Source organism: Geospiza fortis, unplaced genomic scaffold (assembly GCF_000277835.1).
Source record: "Geospiza fortis unplaced genomic scaffold, GeoFor_1.0 scaffold1, whole genome shotgun sequence".
NCBI lineage: Eukaryota > Metazoa > Chordata > Aves > Passeriformes > Thraupidae > Geospiza > Geospiza fortis.
The window spans coordinates 5645402-5665807 of NW_005054320.1; the positions used below are offsets into that span (position 1 = coordinate 5645402).

Consider the following 20406-nt stretch of genomic DNA (forward strand, 5'->3'; position numbering starts at 1 on the left):
CATTTGACCATTGGGTATTGGCAATGCTTATATGCCTCTGCCAGCTGTTGCTTTGTGGGTGGGGATTCAAACTTTCAGCTGAGTTGGGCACTTTCAGCATTTTGAATATGCAGACAGCACATTTTTAAAATTTTCTTTTTAATGAAAAGAATTTGTGCATAAAATCAAGTTTGTTTGCTTTCACTATCCCTGACATTCTCAAGCAAATCACACTGTGCTTCATGACTGTGTGCTGTAAGGGACTGTTAAAAGAAATATAAAATGGTTTGAAAATCTTTGCAATAGTGCTCCCATTGCCATTCTAATCACTCCCATTGGGAAGCAAAATAAGTGGCATTAAGTTTCTGAATTAATATAACTGCAATTACTCTGTAATTAAGTTCACAAGCAATAAACAGAAAGCCATTTATACTAAAATAGCTTTACTAGTAAGAGCATTTTAAGCACAGAGTAACTTGAGTGGCTTTTGCTGTTTACGTATGAAATTGCCACGGTGTGCTGCTATAATAAAAAAAAAATCCAGGAATTACTAAATCTGAGAATTCAGAAAAAAATACTGCTCAGGAAACAGAATTTTTTATTTCATTAAGATATTTCTTTTTTAAAAAATACCAGTTTTGTGCATTTGCAGAATTGTTAAGCACCAGGATGTTGTTTAACAGCTTTGCAAATACACAAAATAAAACCAGATCTGCAAATCTTGGCCAAAGTTATGTTTAACTCTAAGGCTGTAATACTGGTGCCTGCTTTATATTACATGGAATTTCAAAATTTCCATAGGACTTGACAAAGAAGGAATGGGCCCATTGGAATGCACAGGCTTTATCTTACAATCTGAGAATTGTAAGATAAAATAAGATTAATCCGATGCTGGGGATGGAAAGGTGAAGTATGGGCTGGAAGCCAGGAGATGGCTATTGGCATTGCAGTTTTCAATGTTGGAAAATTGATTGGGTTCACAAACTCAGGCACATATTTGTGAGGCACTGAGGACCTGCTTCTCTGACAATAATAAGCCAGCTTGATCCTGGAGGCAAGTACTTCAGGGTCAGAAGGTATCTCTGTATGTATCTCTGGGAGGATGCAGTTGGGGTGGGATTCAATAGTCCTCCAGGCCAGGCAGCTGAGGCTGCCTAACTTTCAGTGAAAACTGGAGAAATTTATCTCAGAAGATTTGAAAATAAAATGAACTTCTGCCTAAAAGAGCCCCAAAGCCTTCAGCTGGAACAAACTGGGGTAAGGAAATCATTGCTATCACCAGTAGCTCTAAAGAAAAGTAGTGTCTGATGCTTTTTGAAATGTTTTTGGTCATCTTCCTGATCAGACTGAAGAAATTTCTTAATTAGGTTGTTCAACTAAGCCACTGTAGATTAGTACCTGGTCAGGGAACTTTACTTTGCTCATTCCCCTTCCTGCCATTTAGCACAGCCAGGGGCAAAGCTGCCTTGTGCAGCATGACAGACCAACACAGAGGATACACGTGTGTCCTTACCTGAAAGTCCATCTCAGCCAGGGATATGGTACCTCCACATCATCAATGCCATGTTACACATCTGGGTGTGCACTTATGCTTCTCCATCTGTATACATCAAAGTGGAAAAGTTTTTTATTCAAAGGTCTTTTTGAAGTATTTGCATGCTTATGATGCCGGTGCATTACTGAAGGGTGCCCCCACCCTAAAAAATGTAGTCTGGGCTTGTTATGGTGATACGACCAGCAGTTACATTTTAGCCTGCCTTTCCCTCACTTTTCAGGTGTAATCCACTGTTTTGCCTTATTTAGACTGTTACAGGTATCTGACCAAAAGCAGAAATACAGGAAAGACAGCAGTGCAGTAGGAAAATACAATGCAAGGCTGATATGAAGTCCTGGCATGGACTCACTGTGAAGCCTTGTGATAAACCAGCATCCCTAGTCAGAATTTGGCAGAAAGGTCTAAGTAGCAAGGATAAAGCACTGTAACTCTATCGCTTGCTGGGACTGGTTTCACTGGCTGATTTCTGAAGTGAGAAGTTTCCCTTGAGGAAAGGGAGGTAGGGAGGAAAGGAAGGTCAACATCTCCTTTAACCAAAAAGTCAGTGAAGCCTCTGCTTCAAATTTTGACTAATGGTTAAATAAGAGCAGAGGTAATTTCTCAAAATCCAAATTAGGTCATTTTCCCAAAAGTGCACAGGCTGATTGATCATTACAGAGTCAAGCTGATCATTAACCACAGCTGGTTTTCCCCTGTACAATCCTTATACTTGTATTGGATGAACAGGAAGATGGTTGAAGATCTGAAGAGAAAGCTGCTCATGGTTCTTGCTCTCCTCTTGCTGCCCAGCTCAGCACAAACAGGTAAGAAAAACATGAGTGCCTGGCAAGGGATTGAAGGTTTTACAGAGAAGGATCTGAATTCAATTCTCCCTAAACAAGCTGTATGTCAAGAGGTCCTGGCAATTACCTTGTTAGGTTCTGGGGAGAAAAAGTACTGCAAGAATGGTCCTTTCTTCTCTTATGCTTTGATTCAATCACTCTCAGTGATTTAATTCCATTAACCTGATTTACAAGAATGATCCAGATTTGCCCTGAAGTGTAAGGAAAAGGGACTACTTGGCCTCTGGCAATGGCATCTTTGCCACATTGCTTCAAAAGGTCAGCAAGCGTGATCTGCAGTAGCTGAGAGAAAAATAAACAAATGCCACAATTCCATTTCTTTCTTTAATTGTGGTGTCAATGAGACTGCCTTAGTGGTCACATCTACAGTCCCACATCACCTGCAGCTTCACTGCAGTGCACCTCCTCCCTTACCTTTACTGATGATCCCCTTCATCTTATGCCATTTCTGACACTCACTGTGCTGGCACTGGACCCGCTTTTGCTACTTAGACTGGCTCATGACCTACATTTTTTCCAAGCTGATCTCTAAAAATATCTCCTTCTTCCTTGTCAGTGCTCAGGAAGATGGAAACAAACAGTGAGGGACAGTCACATCCTTCTAGGGGAATCTGAGTATTGAATCTCACCCCTTTGTGCTGACCTGTAGGCTTTTTTTTTTTTTTTGTCTAGCTGGTGTAAAGTATCTTCTGAGGGAAATTGGAAAGTTGGTTGTTTGATTTAAAAATACATAAATGAATAATTATTTTATCGTATGTCAGATTCAAGGCTGCTTCACCTCCTCCAGTCCAGAAAGGGAAGGTGCATGTAATATTGTCATTGCAGCAGGATGCCACTACACCAGCTCTTAAAGTAGCACTGCTGGTGACACACACTGCTGAACTTTTGTGCTTTCTAAATTTGCTCAGGTGTAGCTCATAGCTGCAGATCAGATGTTTAATTTTTTCTGCCTAGGTCAAAGTGCCTTCCAGCAGCAACCTTTTCCTTCTCATAAAGCATTTTCATCAAGTAAATGAATCAATTGTGAAATTATCAGTGACATAGTTTTTCATCAGCATTCTCATGTTTTATCATCAGCATTCTCATACTTATTTCTGGATTTTTGATGCAATTGTCAGTTAGGCTTGTACCTTCTACTAAGCCTACCAGAATTTGAATAGAAATATCCCCATTCAGCGGTGACTACCTGTCAGCAACCATTTTTTAAAAAGATCGAACAGCCACCTCATAAATGTACTTAGTAGCTGGCGTAGGTGGCCAATTTTCTTAAAAAAAACCCAGCAAAATACCACTCACTTCATAGTAAGACAACTCTCAGAAGTCAAAGCTGGTATGATATCCATGGTTATTTTCCCAGACAGAGCTGGAATTCCATCAAAGGACAGAAACAACTTTATCAGTTGGGTAAAGTTTCCAGATTTATCTCATTTTAATTTCTGCTAGATACTTTTAATCTTTATCAATAGAAGTGAAATTGCTACCTTCATTTTCCTGATGAATTAGAATGAGGGGTGGTTTTTTCCCATTGCACAGACCCAGACTAAATGTGCCACTCCCTCCCTCCTGTGCAGGGAATACAGACAGGCTCTCAGAGCATCAATGTGTGGACTTCCAGAGAGCCAACCTCCTACGGGGCAGCAAACTCAAAGTCCAGTTTCTGCTGTTCACTTCCTCGAGCCCCAGCTGTGGAGAACTGATTTCAGCTGATGATGGCATCAAGAACTGCAGCTTCAACAGCAGCCTGGACACCAAAATCATCATCCATGGCTTCAGGTGAGAGAAAGAAGAGCACTGTGAATAGATTTTCACTGGTAAATTAAACACTGCCCGAGCATTCCCAAGCACTGGGTGGGCTGGCATGCAACTGTCCTGCTTGTGTGACCTTCTTGTCTCCCCAGCAGAGTGGCTGCATGAAAAACAACTCTTAAGAGCAGAGACTGGGATTCTCACCCCCAAACTGGACCCAGGAATTTTGTAGGAGGCTGTTGGTGGAAAATGCTGCTGATACCTCACATTACAGCACAATTTGAAGTCCTTTAGTTTGTGACCAGTTGCCTTTTCTTGTGCATGCTTCACACCCTTAGAAGCCTAAAAAATTTAGAAATTAGTATAAATTTCTTTCTTTCTTTTCTTTCTCTTTCTTTCTTTCTTTCTTTCTTTCTTTCTTTCTTTCTTTCTTTCTTTCTTTCTTTCTTTCTTTCTTTCTTTCTTTCTTTCTTTCTTTCTTCCTTTCTTCCTTTCTTCCTTTCTTTCTTTCTTCCTTTCTTCCTTTCTTCCTTTCTTTCTTTCTTCCTTTCTTCCTTTCTTCCTTTCTCTCTCTTCCCACATCATGGATTAATGAGCCATTTAGAACCCCAAGCAGACAGATTATCCTTCTGTTCTTGAAAGTGTTGGGACTGGAGCCAGGTGTTCCTTTTTAACTGCCATCAGTCTGCAAGCTTCTGTGCCATTTTTCAGTCAGGTGTGACCATATAATATTATTTGTTTTGAAGTGCAGAACCCTGAATAGAAGGTGCATAGAAAACCAGGATGAAAGCACAGCAGATGCTGCAGGGTCCTCCCAGAAAACCAGCTGTTGCCTTCAAGAGAGACAGCACATTCTTCACCAGATGGTATTAGGGAAATTGGGCAGAACAGAGCCTCCTTGGTTTTCCTGGAATTCTTTGGTATAGATTCTTATTTTTGATTGTCTAGAGATGAGAAAATGTAGCAATGAAAACCAGGTGATCTGGGCAAGGACTTCCTGCCAGTAGCAGCAGAGAAGGATCCAGGTGTTCCCAGTCACCTCACTTACTCCAGGTGGCCTCTCTGGTGGCTAAATGAAACACAGAGACGGTGAGACCTCAGCCTGAGCCCTGCAAATATTATCTCATTCATTAAAACATCTGGTTCCCCCCCCCAATTCAGAGCATTCTGGAAAGTATTATTACACCTCAAAAAAAAATCCAGATGTGGGAGTCTGGCACCAAAAATAAATTCCAGCCACTGTCTGGCAGCCTCCTCTGAGACATGTGAAGCTCCAGCACCAGAGAACAACACAGTGGCACATACCCTTTTTGGGGAACAGCTAACACCCTTGTCTCTGGTGGCTCCTCAGGGCTTTGGGTACCAAACCTTCCTGGATTGAAGGGCTTGTCCAAGCCATACTGCACACCAGCCAGGTGAATGTGATCGCAGTGGACTGGGTTTATGGGTCTACAGGAGCCTATCCCTCTGCAGTGGAGAATGTCACACAGCTGGCCCTCGCCATCTCACAGTTCATCAGCAAGCTCCTGGTAAGCCACTGTGCATTTCCAGTGCAGGGAAAATGGCCAGGGAGCTGCTCCCAACCTGCTGTATCCAGGAGGTGGACAAGTGGATTTTTTATTCCAGATTTTTCCTTTTTCCCTCTTTCAATCCAGGCTTGACCATGTGTCTTGGTTTGGAAAGACAGGAGTCTGCTAAGGAAGGCAGGAGCCTCCCCTGAAATGGAGAATGTAAACCCTCCCCACCCCTCCGAATTGCTATAATTTTAAATTAAGGGGCTCTCAGGCAAAGATATGGGAGCAGGAAATAACAGTCCTTTAATAGGGAGAGAAAAAAAATAACATAAATAATGCAGTCCACTAGAACAACACTGACAGAGTCAGAACCCAACCTGACACCCTGTTGGTCAGGGTGTTGGTGGCAGTCCAATTGGAAATGTGGCTGCAGTCCTCCTGAAGTACCAGGTGTGGTTCTGTTGGAGCAAGGGGAATCTGTAGAGAAGGATGTATTCTTCCTTCGAAGATCCAGTGGAAGAAGAGGCAGCTGCTTTTCCTCTGGGGAATCCCATGGAGAAAAGCCCTGCTGGTGTTCCAGAATCTCAGAACTATATCTGGGTAGCAATGCTTGGCTCCTCCCTCTGGGCAGAGCATCTCACAATGGGATGTTACAGTTCTTATCAGTCATGCACTGATGTTCAACAGTCTGTTATCAGCAGAGGTCCCCTCCCGAGGGAGGTGTGAATGTGGTCACTCAAAGAGAGAGATAAGGCAAACTGCCCACTTGACAAAAGATAATCTGCCATACAGATGGTAATAGAAAACATCTTGCATTGCAATCTGGAACACCATGCCACCATTTTTCTTCTTCCCTTGGAGTTTTGACATTTTCTGGAAAAAATCCCAGTTGTCAGCTGCCTCTTCAGTTCAGAACAAACCTAAAGTCTGCCTTGTGTCTTCTCAGATCCATATTCACCAGATAGTCTTCTTCTGCTGCTGAGAAATGTTGTCCAGGAAGCTAGAGGGAGTGAGATTTGAGGCTATATTATATTTGCTCTGGGCTTCAGATAGACTTCCCAGTATGTGGAAATACCCAGATGTGTCCCATTCTGTTCATGCCAAGCACAGCTGAACAAGACTTCTGCAATCAGGGGGATGAAGCCTTGTGTTAACCAGCTACATGTAAACCCTCCATGAAATGTTTGCGGTGCTGACCAACCTGTTTTGGGCTGGGTTTGCATCTGTGGACCTGAAGAAAGGCCCTGAAAAACAGGAAGTGCAATCCATCATTTCCTCAAGTATTTAGTTTCCCACTGTACACCTCAAAAGCAATCCTACATTAGGAGAGTTACAGAGCTGCTGTGTGGGCTGGGACAGGGTATTTCACCTTTCTGCTACAGAAAGAGTAATTTGTGTTATTGTCACCCTGCAGGCCCTGGGAGTCTCAGGGACATCTATCCACATCATTGGGGTGAGCCTGGGAGCACATGTCGGGGGTCTGGTGGGGCACTTCCACGGCGGCCGCCTGGGACGGATAACAGGTATCCCCACTCTGAGTCTGGGGCCCTCACCTGTCCTTCAGGAGAGAGAATGCAAGAGCAAGAAAGGGGAGTCATTCAGAGTGGTCTTTTCATTTCATAAGGGCTCACTAGATCCAAGCTTATGGGCTTCTCCCTAGGTTCTGACAGCGCCTTTCCAACATCAGTCCCATCCATGCTGCCAAAAGAACACAAGTATTTGCAAAAAGGTGCTTCCACCTCTGCTACACTCCTCAAATTGGTGCCAGCTTAGCATTGGTACAAGCCCTCATTACTAGTGAAAACCCACAACACCCAGAAGCCTTGCTTCCGAATTATAGCACGCACATGTGGTTCTTAGAATTAAAGCCTACAATGCAGTTGTGGGGGGAGCAGCAGGAGTGAGCCGGTCTGCAAGAAAACGTGAGCTGAGAGCCAAGGGGACAGTAAGGTGGGCAGTGGCCTCACAGACAAGGGATGGATGAGTCCTACTGTGTCTGGGCAGGAGAGCAGAGCAGGTGCAGTGACAGGAACCAGGGTCATGCACAGTCTAGTTTGTAGTGATAAGGCAAGCCCAAGACCAAGCTGGGAAGTCAAGTCAGGACCAAGGCTGACCAACAAGGCAAAGGCCAGGACATGGCATCCCTACCACACGGCTCAGGCAAGGAACAAATGCAAGAAGAGCCTGAGCCAACATTGGGAGGACCCAGATGAGGCTCCTTGCTGTTCTCCCCCACGAGCTGGCTGTTTTCACAGTAGGCTGATCTAATGCCACCCAAACAGAGTGTGTACCAAACAGAGCTGACCTTAAACACAGCCAGAGGTATGAGGAAGAGACTCCACTGGGGGAATTGCAGAGCAAAATGGTTATAGGCTGATCCTGTCACTTAGAGGTTTTGGTGTACTCAGGACCTGTTCAGCCTTTAGGTGTGAATCATGAATAAAGTCACAGAATCATTTAGGTAAGAAGAAACTTTGGAAGGTCTCTCTAGTCCACACACCACCACCACCACCACCACCCCTCCTCAAAGTGGGGTTGCATTGTATGTCATATCAGACTGTCAAGGGTTTTACTAAATTCTGGGAATGACCAACAGAGGTTCATTTTGATAGGAGGGGAATGCCACTATGAAGGAACAGACAAAGTCTCCAGCAGTGTGGCTCTCACAGAGGTATCCTCACGAAGGGTCTCACTCCACTCTTGGCTGGGCAGTCCAGAGAAATGTTGGTTCAGTTTTCACAGCTACCCATGCTGCATGAAATATGGGCTTTTCTTAACAGGAAGTAAATTTCATGTTGAGCCCTTGTTAAAGCTGTGGATCAAACTTTACATTAGGAGAAATTTAGAGCAGCCTCTGTTCTGCACTAGAATTTTATGATCAGTGGTGTCTTCAGATGAGCAGAAGCAGACACATTTCCATGAAACCACAGTAATAAACTTCATAGTCAAGCACTCTTCCTCTATATGTTGTCCACATGTAATAGAAGCTTTGTAGATTTATTTATTCCATTTTTAACTCTGCTCGAATACGATCCCTTTTCCACATTCCTGTTTATCCTGTGATTTCATAGGCACACTGGGCATTGCAGATTCCAGTTCAGATTTAGGATCCTGAAGACAGGTTGGCTTAGACCCAAGATATGCCTGATCTCATCTCCTGCCTCCTCACAAATTCCTCACACAGGAATTTGACCCCAGAGCCACAATTTGCTGGAGTGTATGTTCGTATTAGGTTTCTGTCTCCTCACTAAGAATTTTATGCCATACTAAATAACAATTTTCAGTATCTTTTAAAGCTTTTAACTACAACTTGGTCTGTGGAAGTGGGTGGGGAACCTCTCAGCTTTTTGTGCATATCAAGGGTAAAGAACATTAAAGTCTTATTTTTAGCTTTTATTTACAGAAAGAACAGAAAAGAAGGGTTTTTTCCTTCTTTTTCTCCTTCCCTCTCCCCTCACAAATGCAGACATGCCCATTTGTATATTGTTGATACTGCCTTCTCCATGGAGAATTAATGAGAGTGAGTCCACAGCTGTGAAACCAGCCAGCTCCAAGGTTAATGGCACAAGGAGCAGACCTGCTTCCTAAACTACTGTTGCCTGGGGAGTGAAAAAAAGTCTTGTGAGGTTACTTTTCTATAAAATGAGAACAGGATAAACCTCAGGAAAAAACCCCAAAATCTGCTTCTTGGTATTGCCAAGGATACTTTTCTGTGTTCCTTTGAGTCCACAGAAGTTGCTCTAGGAGCAAGTTTTAGGCAAAAATGTAGATGATTGCTAAAGACTCAGTTTTATTTGTGGGGAAAGAACTCAGAAGCCTCTTTGGTTTAAAATTGTTAGGTAGTATGAAATTTCTCTAATTCCTGAGTTGGCTAATGCCTGGGGTGCTGAATTCACTGCTGATCTGCAGTGACATTTCTCAGACTGTAGTGCTAATACGCACGACAGCACAATTTGGGAAGGCATTAAAAAGTTTGATTCTTTTTCACCAAAACTCCAAGAAGCACTATGCACCCACTCTGTTAGAGCTATTTAAGGCTCAGTCATGGCTTTACAGCATAAAACCTTTAGTTAAAACACTGCCAAAGGGTGTGGAACAGTGGGAACAATGCAAGGAAGCTGTAGTGGAGGTTGCTTCTAGCAGAAACTATTCTGGAGCTTAATTGCTGAGACCTGGGAATAATTTATTATATCTGCCTAGCACTATTTTTAAAGTTTTAGATAAAATAACTGGTCCAGAAAGAGAAGGGCTGAAGAGTACTTGTTGAGGTGTTTCATTTTGTTACAGCCCTGGATCCTGCAGGCCCTAAGTACACCAGCGCCAGCCCCGAGGAACGCCTGGATCCTGGGGATGCCCTCTTCGTGGAAGCCATTCACACTGATGCTGACAGTAAGCTCGCTTCCCTCCTCCTCAGCCTGCCCTTCTGTCCCTCCTGACATCATTGTTGCTAAGGCGTCTGTAGGTCATTGTCCCTCTTTTTGCCAAACTGCTATGAGTTCAAGTTCAGTCTTGAGGAAGAGTCTTGTTAAGAAAGGTTTTGATGATGAATTCGTACCCCAGAGCACTTCAAACAACAGACAGGCAGAGTTTGCTACAGCAGAGTGAGTTTATGCAGAACCACCTCGGCATGACTTTTACTGCCTGACGGGAATTTATAGGTCTAGCCTCACTTTGTTTTTTCCTGGCTGATGCAAGAAAGGTGCCACCCAGGGTGCTGTTGGAAAGTGACAGAGTCAAACCAAAAGCTGGTGCAACAACAGAGTAACTTCTCTAAAGCACTGAGGATCTGCATAGGCAGAACGTGTGCTAAAGAATAATGTGGTGCCTTTGAGTCACACCTTTTGCCTGGAGACCACGAAAACCTCTACCAACACAACTCTCAATTATCCTTCACAATCCCACATTAAGGCTGGGGTCAGTTTAGTTCTCCTTTACATAGAATCAAGAACTAGAGTTGCTGAGCTGGTGGTTAAGACACGGTTTCCAGTCATTTTGATGGCAGGGCCTGGAGCATTTTCTGCTCCATGCATCAAACCTGCACATGTAGAAGCAGGAAATCTGGCCTTGATGTCTCCAGTGTTAGGGCTGGCTCCAATACTACTAATGCTCAAGCAGTTATTGGGACCTGTCACCAACATGTAGGGTAAAGCCTACAGAAGAGCCAAGACTGAGAATGAAGTGGCATTTCCCCTCCTTTCAGATTTCGGGATCCGGATTCCTGTAGGCCACATCGATTACTTTGTCAACGGAGGCAAAGATCAGCCAGGATGCCCCCGATTCATCTCTGCAGGTAAGAACACTCTCTGGCCAAGCAGAGAGCTTTCATGGCCATTTAGCAGACTCTGAAAATGCTGTTTGGCAAGCAGCTCTTGCTACAGCCAGGGCAGTCAGCAGAGCGAGACAAACATATTCACAGCCCACATCTCTTCTCAGCAGTACAAGAAGCAAGTGACATTAAAATCACATACAGATCAAGTGTCTTGGCAGCACCACTGTCAAGAGATGTCATTTTGGTGATGCTTCTCTGTGACACAAAACTCTAGCTTCAGTAAAAATGACACTTTGCTAGAAAGGCTCTTAGGTAGCACTAGCAAAAGCTGCTTTTTGTTTTCATGCTGGAAGTTGTGTCTACTTAGAGAGACAGTTTGTACAATTACTGTCCTTTTCTTCTAGAGAAGAGGACTTTCCACAGTAAACAGTGTGAACTCATTAACATTCAAATATGTTCTGTATGAGTCAGCTGCATTGAGGGTCGGCTTTCCTGAGACACCTATGGTACCTCATTTCCCATAGCTGGGGTTTCCGTGCAGGTGGGAGTCAAAGCTCCTGCACCCCCTTACAGAGAGCTTATTAATGGCCTGATTGATGGGACACTGACAGAAACATGACAGCCCTGTGGTCCCTCTCTTCCAAAGGACTCACTCTTAGAGACAAAAACACTTCTAACTTCCTGCAGAACTTTTCTTGCAGTGGGATCTGGGCTTGCAGCCACGGAAATGCCCTGCAAAATGTTATTAATGGGAAGGTCATCACTGCAGTAACAGTGTTCCTTCACTCCCAGCTCCTTGGGAATGAGCAAAAAGCCTGAAGCTGACAGGAAGACTCATGGCTGCTTTTCTCTGGTTGATGTTTTCCTTGCAGGCTATAAATTCCTGATCTGCGATCACATGAGGGCTGTGCATCTCTACATCAGTGCCCTGAGCCACTCCTGTCCCATCATGGGCTTCCCCTGTGAAAGTCATCAAGATTTTCTAAATGGTCATTGCCTGGACTGTGCAAAACCCTTCCTGTCCTCCTGCCCCAGAATAGGTACAGTACCAGCATGAGACCTGCCTGGAGCAGATGGCAATACATTCCTGATGGTGTCAGTGCAGAGCACAGGCTGTAGTCCAGATTTCTCTGAGCAGGATTTGCTTTGGATCTGTTTGGGAAGAGTGACAAGCTGTTTCGTTTTCAGGCTTCTGTAGATACAATGTGAAAACTCATATATTAACCAGGGTAGAACAGCAAAATCTTGAACATTTCTGATCTTTAAACTTTTCCTAGATATATGTTGAAAGAGAGTTTCCAGAGTTGCCATCCAGGATCAGTAGGCAATCAGCTCAAAAAAATGTCTTGTTTAGCGAGGCAGCTGGAAATTTTAGTTCAAGCCTGAAGTTCCAGCCTTCTACACCACTCAGTGTTGCTGAGTCACCTCCTTTTCATAAATTTCTGCCACGGTCACCCCAAAGATGAACTCTTTGGACTGGAAGAAGGTAGTAGGCGCCTCTTTTAGGCTTCTGAAGCTGGGCTGTGGCATGAAAGTGTTCTCTGCTGCTATTTGCAGTGTGGTACCAGAGGAACATAAAGAGAGGCCTTTTTTGGTATAGGTTCTCTCAGATCAGCAAAATGGTTCTCTCACCAAACCATTTTGCCAGCGATTCAATGACGCAAGCCACAAGTTATGGTGGTTTCCTCATTTGACCAAGGAATTCCATTTCCCTTTTGTTTGCACTGTCATTTACATCTGCACCAGGTTTCCCGACTTGGTAGTCCTTAGTCTTGCTCATTTTGCACAGATGCAGCTGACAGCACAGTTTGTTGGCAGAGGAATGACAAGAAAGCCACCAAGAGGTTCTCTGGGGATGATTACCTGGGGTAGCCAGAGGAGGTTTTCTGAGGGAATGTTAACCGGTCAGACACCACAAACTTGTACTTGTTCTGATTTGTACTGGTCTAAGAAAGGGACCTGTTCTCCAAGACAGGGGAGTCAGGCACGGTGAAAAGGAGGTGACTGATATATATTATATTTCTGTTATATGTCTTACTTATATTTCTGTTCTGTCATTCATGGCTTTCCCTGCACGGACTTTATTTCCCCCTGCAGGCCTGCTGGAGCAGGCAGGTGTCAACATGAGCAGGCTGCCCCAGGAAGTGAAAGTTTTTTTAATGACCAGTCCTTCAGCCCCATTCTGTGGTAAGTGGCATGAGAGGAAAAGGAGCCAGAGCGTTTTGGCCAATGAAGCAGATCCTCTGAGGAGCCCAGGTAGTTACAGCACACTGCCCCATCAGAGTCAGCTGCTGTGGGCAATGGGGTCTGAGACACACCACTGAAGAGCAATAACCCTGCACATCTTCTCCATAAAGCCCTTTCCAACAGATTTGTTAGTGTGGGCACAGGCCTGAGCTAACACAGCCATGTGTGTTTCAGGGCTGGAGTACAAGGCATTGAAAATGCCTGTCTGTTCACACTGGGCTATACAGACATGCCCTCTGTGCCTCACACAGCACAGAGACTTGATTCTTTCTTATGTCTGTTCAATCTTTTCTGCTGGTGGGGCCAGGGAATGAGTGCTAGAGCCCCTCTTCTGTCGTGGGCAGGTCCCACAGATAGTACACGTCCTCACACCCACACTCTTTTCTTCTTGCTCAGTCCACCACAGCCTGGTTGAGTTCCAGCTGCAGAAGAAAAGAAACAGAGTCACCATCATTGAGATTGGTTTCAGCAGCAACAGCACCAAGGACACAGCAAAGATCATCATGTGAGTGACAGTGCTTGCTTCTGGCCTGTTTTTTCCCAGCTCCATGAGTAAGGATGTTTTATCCTAGTCCAGGAAAAGCACAACAACAGTGTATTTCCCTAAGTGATGAACCACAACCTTGTTTCTTGAGTCCCACCCCATTTTCCTTTAATGCCTTGAAGAATCAGGCATGTGCTACCATTACTCAGTAACCCTGACTGGGTCTGTATCTTTCCCAAGTGCACAAAGCAGTAGGAACAGCTTGGGAGCCCCAGATTTGCATCCTTTTGTGTGGCTACACTGGTTCCTTTTCCACACCATACCCTGACCTGGCTCCACTCCAAACTGCAGTCACTGTCAGGTAGTTATTAGCCCTGCCTGGCAGACAGGGGGGGCTTACAGCAGGACCCCAACCCACCAGAGGCTCCAGAGGGATGGACTTGGTGGCTTAGACATTTCTCTTGATGCCCAAGAGGGCAGCAGTTGCAAAGAGGAGACAAGTGCACAGCATAGTCAGAAATGTGTCAGGACTTGTTGCCTCTGCAGGAAGGGAGCAATGCTCTCACTCCCATTGCAGGCAAAAGCAAGGGGCAGGGGACCAAGATCCACTGTGTAGACAGAAAGATGCCTCTCGAAAGCACCACCCTCCACCAGACTGTGTCTGAATTAAAAGATCAGACTCCACAGCTTCCACAGCTCTTGCCACCAGGGGATCTTCCCACCACAACAAGTTCCCCAGAGTCTTCCTCACTTCTTCCTACTCCTTGCCCATTGCTCTGGACTGGGAACCATAATGCAGCTAACACATGCTGCTGGCTGCCGCAGGAAGCAGGACAGCAGCCTGATAAAGAGTCCCAGCCAGCTCTCCCAGGATCATAGGGGTTCCAGTGCTGGCTCCCACACAGTCCTTACTGCTAAGCCAAAATATTGTGACCTGGAGCTAACGGTGTTGCTGATTCAGTCATGGGCACCAGGAGGCAGGGGGAGAAATGGGGAAGGGGAAGCCACACTCCAGGGTACTTTCCAGAGTGACGCAGATGCTTGGTCACAGATTTCCAGCCAGGCACCAGAATTTGGGTTTGTACTCCAGCCTGGTGGAGCTCAGTCTGTTCAACTCCTCCTGGTTTGGAAGCCAAATCTGCTTTTTCCACAGATGCAGGAGGGAAGAAATAGTAGTGCCCAGGTCAGAGCAGGACCCGTGCGGCGCTCCCACTGGCAGCTGTCGGACACTAGGTTTGGTGGGAGTCCAGCAGGAGGCATGTGAGCGCTGGAGGGAAAGGAAGTGAGCCAGGCAGGCAATCCCGAGGCTTTGCTGTACCCTCCAGTTTAATGAGACAGTGGAGTTGGAGCAGGGTAACCGAGCCAGAGATGCCCTGCGGGGGGGAGCAGCAGCTGTGTTTCTCTTAAATGCCTTTCTTAGAAGCACAAGGCTAAACTGAAAAATTTGCTTACAGCTATAAACCTACAGATTTGGGAGTATAAATTTGAAGATAACCTTTTTATTTCCCACTAGTAGCAAAGGGCAAATTTCCCTGCTGTAGGCAAAGCTCAGCCTTCCAGTGCAGTCAAGCTCAGAGTATCAAATGGGCATCTAAACATAGATCCTCACATCACAGTTGAGACACTGATCGATCAGTGACTTATCTCAGATGATCTGTCATGTATATCATGCTGCAGTTTCCCAGAAGTGCAGAGGGGCTTACATGGGAGTGTTCAGCTAAAGGACTCACATGGTTGTGTCTTGCCTCAAACTGCCCTTCTCGTCTCCTCTCCCAAATACCCATTCCAATCTTACTTCTCCCCACATGTTACTCAGAATGCCCCAAGAGACATGTCCCCAAGCTTCAGTAGCTGACAGGGATGGGCCTGATGAGTGAGGAGTTTGTTACACACGACACTTCCCAGCTGCACTGCTGTGTGCTTACACATCACATGACATCATCCCCCATATCCAAGAAAACATACCTCTGAAGCCAGCCAAGTCTCATAAATCCATCCAAACGTTGTGCAGGATTGGACCAAGTGTCAGTCCCAGAAGTGGCTCTTCCAACATGGTTAACTGTACTGCATTCCTCCGACATGGACAACGTGCCATAGAGAGATGGCCTCCATTTGCTATCCATTATTTACTTTTATAACCACAATTTTGCCATGCTTCTTATTTTTAGCAGCTTCAAGCCAGACACAGACGCACAAAAGCCAGCAACTACTGTTGCAGTCTAAGGGAGGGACTGGGTGTGCTGGTGTGAATGCTGCTGTCAGCCCGTGCCTGAGAGTTACTTTGGTTAGCAGAATTGTAGGCTCTTCCTGACCCTTTTGTCACCTCTCCCCTTTCCCTGCCATCATGTTTCTGATCAGACAGTCACCCAGGTGGTTCTGGGACTGTGCCAAGCCAGCTGCACACGTCATTCTTCATGAGCACAAGGAAATCAGTGATCTCCATGCTCCAGGAGGTGCCAAACAGATCAACTGCAAGGCTCCCTGCATGGACTCCATAGAAGGGACTTAGAATACCTGGGCAGCACAGATCTGTGGCACACAACTCACTGGGCTCTGGCCACTGGCTCATTACCAAACCTCTGTCACTTCTCAGTTCACATTGCCTGGGTAAGAGCATAGGGATGGACAAAGGTCCCTCTATCCAAGCATCCCACCTTCAACATGATCAAAAGCAAGTAGCTACAGAAGAGTATAAAAAATATCTCTTTGCAAGCATGTAGCAATACTTCCCCAAAGAGTTTCCCTGTGTCTAGTTACATCTCAGGGACTTTCAGAGCCAAAGATGAGATCATTATCCCTACTAGCTTTTGTATTCCATAAACCTGTCCAGTCCCCCTCCCTTGACTTGTACAGCCATATGAACTTCCTGGCATTCACAACATCCCAAAGCAAGGATTTTAACAGCTGGAAAGGAGTGGTACTCTGTGCAGTGGGCATTCTTTTTGAGCCTGACGCCTCTTAGCTTTCTTTGAGGACCCCAGTTTGTGTACTGATCCCCACTGAGCCCTATCCATGCCATTCATCATTTCATAGACGTTGACTTATCTACTACTTACCTCTCTGTGGCAAGCTGAGCAGTGTTTCAATCAATATGCAACAGTAAGAAGAGTTGGTGATGGAAGGAAGGCTATTTATACAGGAATATTCCTGAATATTCCTGAGATAAAACATGGAGAGACAGCCTGTAAAACACTCATGCAATGCCTTGTTTTGACAGACGAGTCTTCTCACTCCATTTTGTTATGTGAGGGCTTCACAACAACACTGCAGATTTCCCCAGTGTTTCCATGGATATGCACTGTATCTGCAGGTTGGCTGAACACATCCCTCACATCTCTCATCCTGCCTTGCAGACCCAAGGACCAGGAGACAGGCAAACGGCTGCTGGCCCACCAAGTTCCCCTCTGCCAGATAAACACTGTGACCCTGAAGTATATCCCCAGGAATCATTTTTGGAGCAAGGATGAGCCATCCATTGTTGGCAAGTTCTGTGTAGCACCACTGCCTCTCAATAGCAGGTAAGCCTCAGGAATGTTGTGCAGGGATGCACTGAGCCTGTGGACACAGCCTGTGGTTTGTTTTGCATTTTTCTTCCTGTTTAGGGAAACACTTAAAGAGGTCTTTTCCATCACCTCTGTATCCCCACATAACTCATTTCGTACTTGTGAAAGAGAAAAGCTACAAAGGTAGTTGTCCAGGAGTTTTTAAAAATTCTTCCCCCAGGATAAAATTGTTGCGCCATGGAAGGAATAGGGCTGCAACTCACATCACCTTGAAGATACTTAAGTCACAAACCATGGCAAAAGTTTGTACTAACTAGAATTTATTCTTTTGTCCTTGTTTGCCCTCTCCATCTTCCCCTGTCTAAACTAGGGGGCTCCCATCTGAAACATGACAGGTAAACATTTTTCAGTATGAGACAACAGAAGACCAATAATATATTTCTGTGTCTTATACAGAAAGGTTTATAAAGCTCTAAGGCTATAGACAACCATTTTGGCATTTTCTAGGTCAGACATGTTAGAGCATATACCTTCAGCCATAGTTACCTTTCCCAGAGTAAAAGCAGCCAAGTCCTTCTCATCTTGAGAGAGATAATTGTCTTCTCCATAATAAAACATTCTTGACAGGAGTTTTGCAGATCCAAAGTTCTTGCAGGCAGGACAAAACAGCTGGGTTTATACTGACACATTCAATTGTCCATCCACATTATTTCTGAAATTCTAGCTCAAGGCTGAAGCAAGCTAGTGGATACTTCAAAGCAGGTTTGAATTCTGTTTTGATGGACAGTAAGGACGCTGAAGTTCTAGTATGTATGTATGTATCTATCTATCTATCTATCTATCTATCTAATCTCCAGTAGTCTCAGACAGGGGAAGAAAAAAGGCAATCCTATATAAATACCAGGTACTCCCTTGAGTATAAGGACTATTCCTTACAAGCATCTTTTGCACTCCAGAGTTGGGATGGATGTGTTTCTATCACTTATGAATGGGACAGCAAGGGATGTTGCCTGAAAGAGGTGCTAACCTGCATCCTTGGAAGCACTGGACTTGGCTTTGGTACAGATAGAAATCTGTAGAGTTGCACAGGCTCACAACTGTGCTCCTGTCACTATGCTGGGAGCATTCAGAGCAGCAGTGGTGCTGCTCAGGTCAAGGGAAAGGTGAAGGACACAAGCCCATGCACATCCTTCCAGCCAGTTCATCCCAGCCAGAGCATAGCATCCCATTCCCTATCCTTTGCAAAGCAGTTCAGAGTACAGCACTTTGCTTGCTTCTGTGTTAGGATAGGAACCTGTGCCTGCCAATGCCCAGCCTGACCTCTCTGTGCTCTTCCCACAGCAGGACAATGTCATGTCTGCCCTGGAGCCTCACCCTCCCCAGCAAAACAGACATCTCCTATGACCTGCCTGCTGCTTGTGCCTAGCTCTGCCTTCAGGACACACAGAACCAGAAAGATGTCCTAAACCTATTGCTGCTCTCTTCTCCCAGATGATACTTTCACCATAAAACTGGATGGGTTTTTTACTCCCTGCATTAGGGACAAGATGTCAAGGAAAACAAGTGCATGGCAGATTGACAAATACAAGGTTAACTGGTTACAGCAAAATCTTCCAGTTAAAAGACTGGATTGACACTTTTGTCTCACAGGTTCTGTACCCAGCTCTCAAAGTGAGACAGGAAAGTCATTTAATCTCGAGGCTTGAATCTGTATGAAAGAATGAGTGGATAATATAATTCTTTTTATAGTGGGAGTATTAGTATAATTCATTAGTGGTTTATATATAAACTGTTATGTAATCTTCATATTAAAGGTGAGAGCTGTTATTTTTCCTCAGCAAGAGGAAACTGTGTGGTCCAAGTTTGGCACATGAAGGAGCCATTCTTAGCCAGAGCTCCAATGGGAAACTCACTAGTCCCATCTACAAGCTGCTTTCAGAGGGAGACCCTATTGATTTCACAGCACATAAATCTCTCTGAAGCTCACATGAAGTGAAGCAGGCACCAGGAGTAGCACAGAGCTCTCACATCCCATTTTGCACTGCTTTCACCATCTGCCCAGAATAGAAGGTAGTAGAAGAATGGAGCACTGTAGCCACAGGGCCACCTACCACAAATTAATCCCAGGAACTCAGCACAGCCGTTCAGACCTGAAAAAGTAGTAGAAGTCTGGAAATAATTGGTGAAAGATTACAGTGGGATGCATGACCACAGAAACAACACACCCACACCTTTTCCACACCATGATATGTATACAAATTAAAGAGGTGACAAGTCTTTCATCATTTCTGCCCACAAATCACATCTTCTGTTGACCATTTTCTCTGGTTCCCTGTACTGGCTTCACTGAGTTGATAGAAAAGTGCACTAGGAATTCCATGACCAGGGGTAAGGGACATGCTAAAAGCATTGAAGAATTGTCTCAAGTCATTTGCCATGAGCTGTCACTCCTGCTCCACTAGACAGTGTCACAGCAGGATTAGCTCCTGCTTTCAGTTCACATCCAGGATTTTGGGCCCTGCCTTATGACTGTTTGGAAGGACAGCTAACAAACACCATCTCCAACACACACTTGGGAGGGGGATAGAGCTGGACTCTGACAACCTGAGAGAGTTCCAGGTTAGTTGGCACCATGATTGAAGAGTTTCCTGGGATCTTCTTGTTGAAGACTGGAATATAAGCTCAGCAGACACCTGTGAAGGGCAGTGTGTAATTCAGCCCAGCCTGGTCCACTGCTTCAGGCAGGTGCACAAAGCACCTTTAGAGATGGACCCAGTCCCACTGCACGTTTCAGCTCCTTTGCAGAAGAGACCCCAATAGCTCCCATGTCTATCTGCTGCAGACATTTCTGAGCTGTGAAAGGCAGTGGGGTCAGGCTGAATCACCAATGTATTGACAGAGCATGGTAACAACCATGAGCAGGATGATTCCCAGGCCTGGGTCAGCCCCATTCTCCCGCCCTGGTGTGGCAGCAAAGGCAAGAAGTGCAAGGAGCTGTGTACAGATCCCACATACCACTCCAGAGGCCCTTGGCAAGAGTGCCAGATCCCAAGGGCACAGGTTTTGCCCAGCTGAGAGTTGTGAGACAGGCCAAACCAGAGGCTGGGCCACAGCCCCTGTGTGAGCAGGGCAGGGCAGGGCAGGTGGGGCTGCCTCCACCAGCCCAGGGCTGACACAAAGCCCCACAGGCAGAATGGCTGTGCCCCAGCATGTCTGTGCCCAGAGGCACTGAAGGACATCCTTCCCTGTGCTGAGGGAAGGACCAGC

General features: G+C 45.3%; 1 protein-coding gene across 1 annotated transcript; it reads left to right on the top strand.

The window, feature by feature from the left end:
* Positions 1-2264: 2264 nt before the first annotated feature.
* Positions 2265-18828, top strand: PLA1A (phospholipase A1 member A). The gene is made up of 11 exons (XM_005420572.2): positions 2265-2337; positions 3948-4149; positions 5474-5651; positions 7051-7159; positions 9924-10025; positions 10837-10926; positions 11778-11945; positions 13003-13092; positions 13549-13657; positions 16990-17154; positions 18481-18828. Exons 1-11 carry the CDS (start codon positions 2265-2267, stop codon positions 18563-18565), a joined length of 1371 nt encoding a protein of 456 aa, XP_005420629.1. The 3' UTR covers positions 18566-18828.
* Positions 18829-20406: the final 1578 nt, after the last annotated feature.

What these genes read in the sequence shown, in the direction of transcription:
- PLA1A (XM_005420572.2), top strand. Translation starts at nt 2,265, where the DNA reads ATGGTTGAAGATCTGAAGAGAAAGCTGCTCATGGTTCTTGCTCTCCTC. An exon ending in GTCCTCCTGCCCCAGAATAG is followed by an intron (nt 11,946 to 13,002) that starts GTACAGTACCAG and finishes TTCCCCCTGCAG; the next exon opens with GCCTGCTGGAGCAGGCAGGT. An exon ending in CCACTGCCTCTCAATAGCAG is followed by an intron (nt 17,155 to 18,480) that starts GTAAGCCTCAGG and finishes CTCTTCCCACAG; the next exon opens with CAGGACAATGTCATGTCTGC.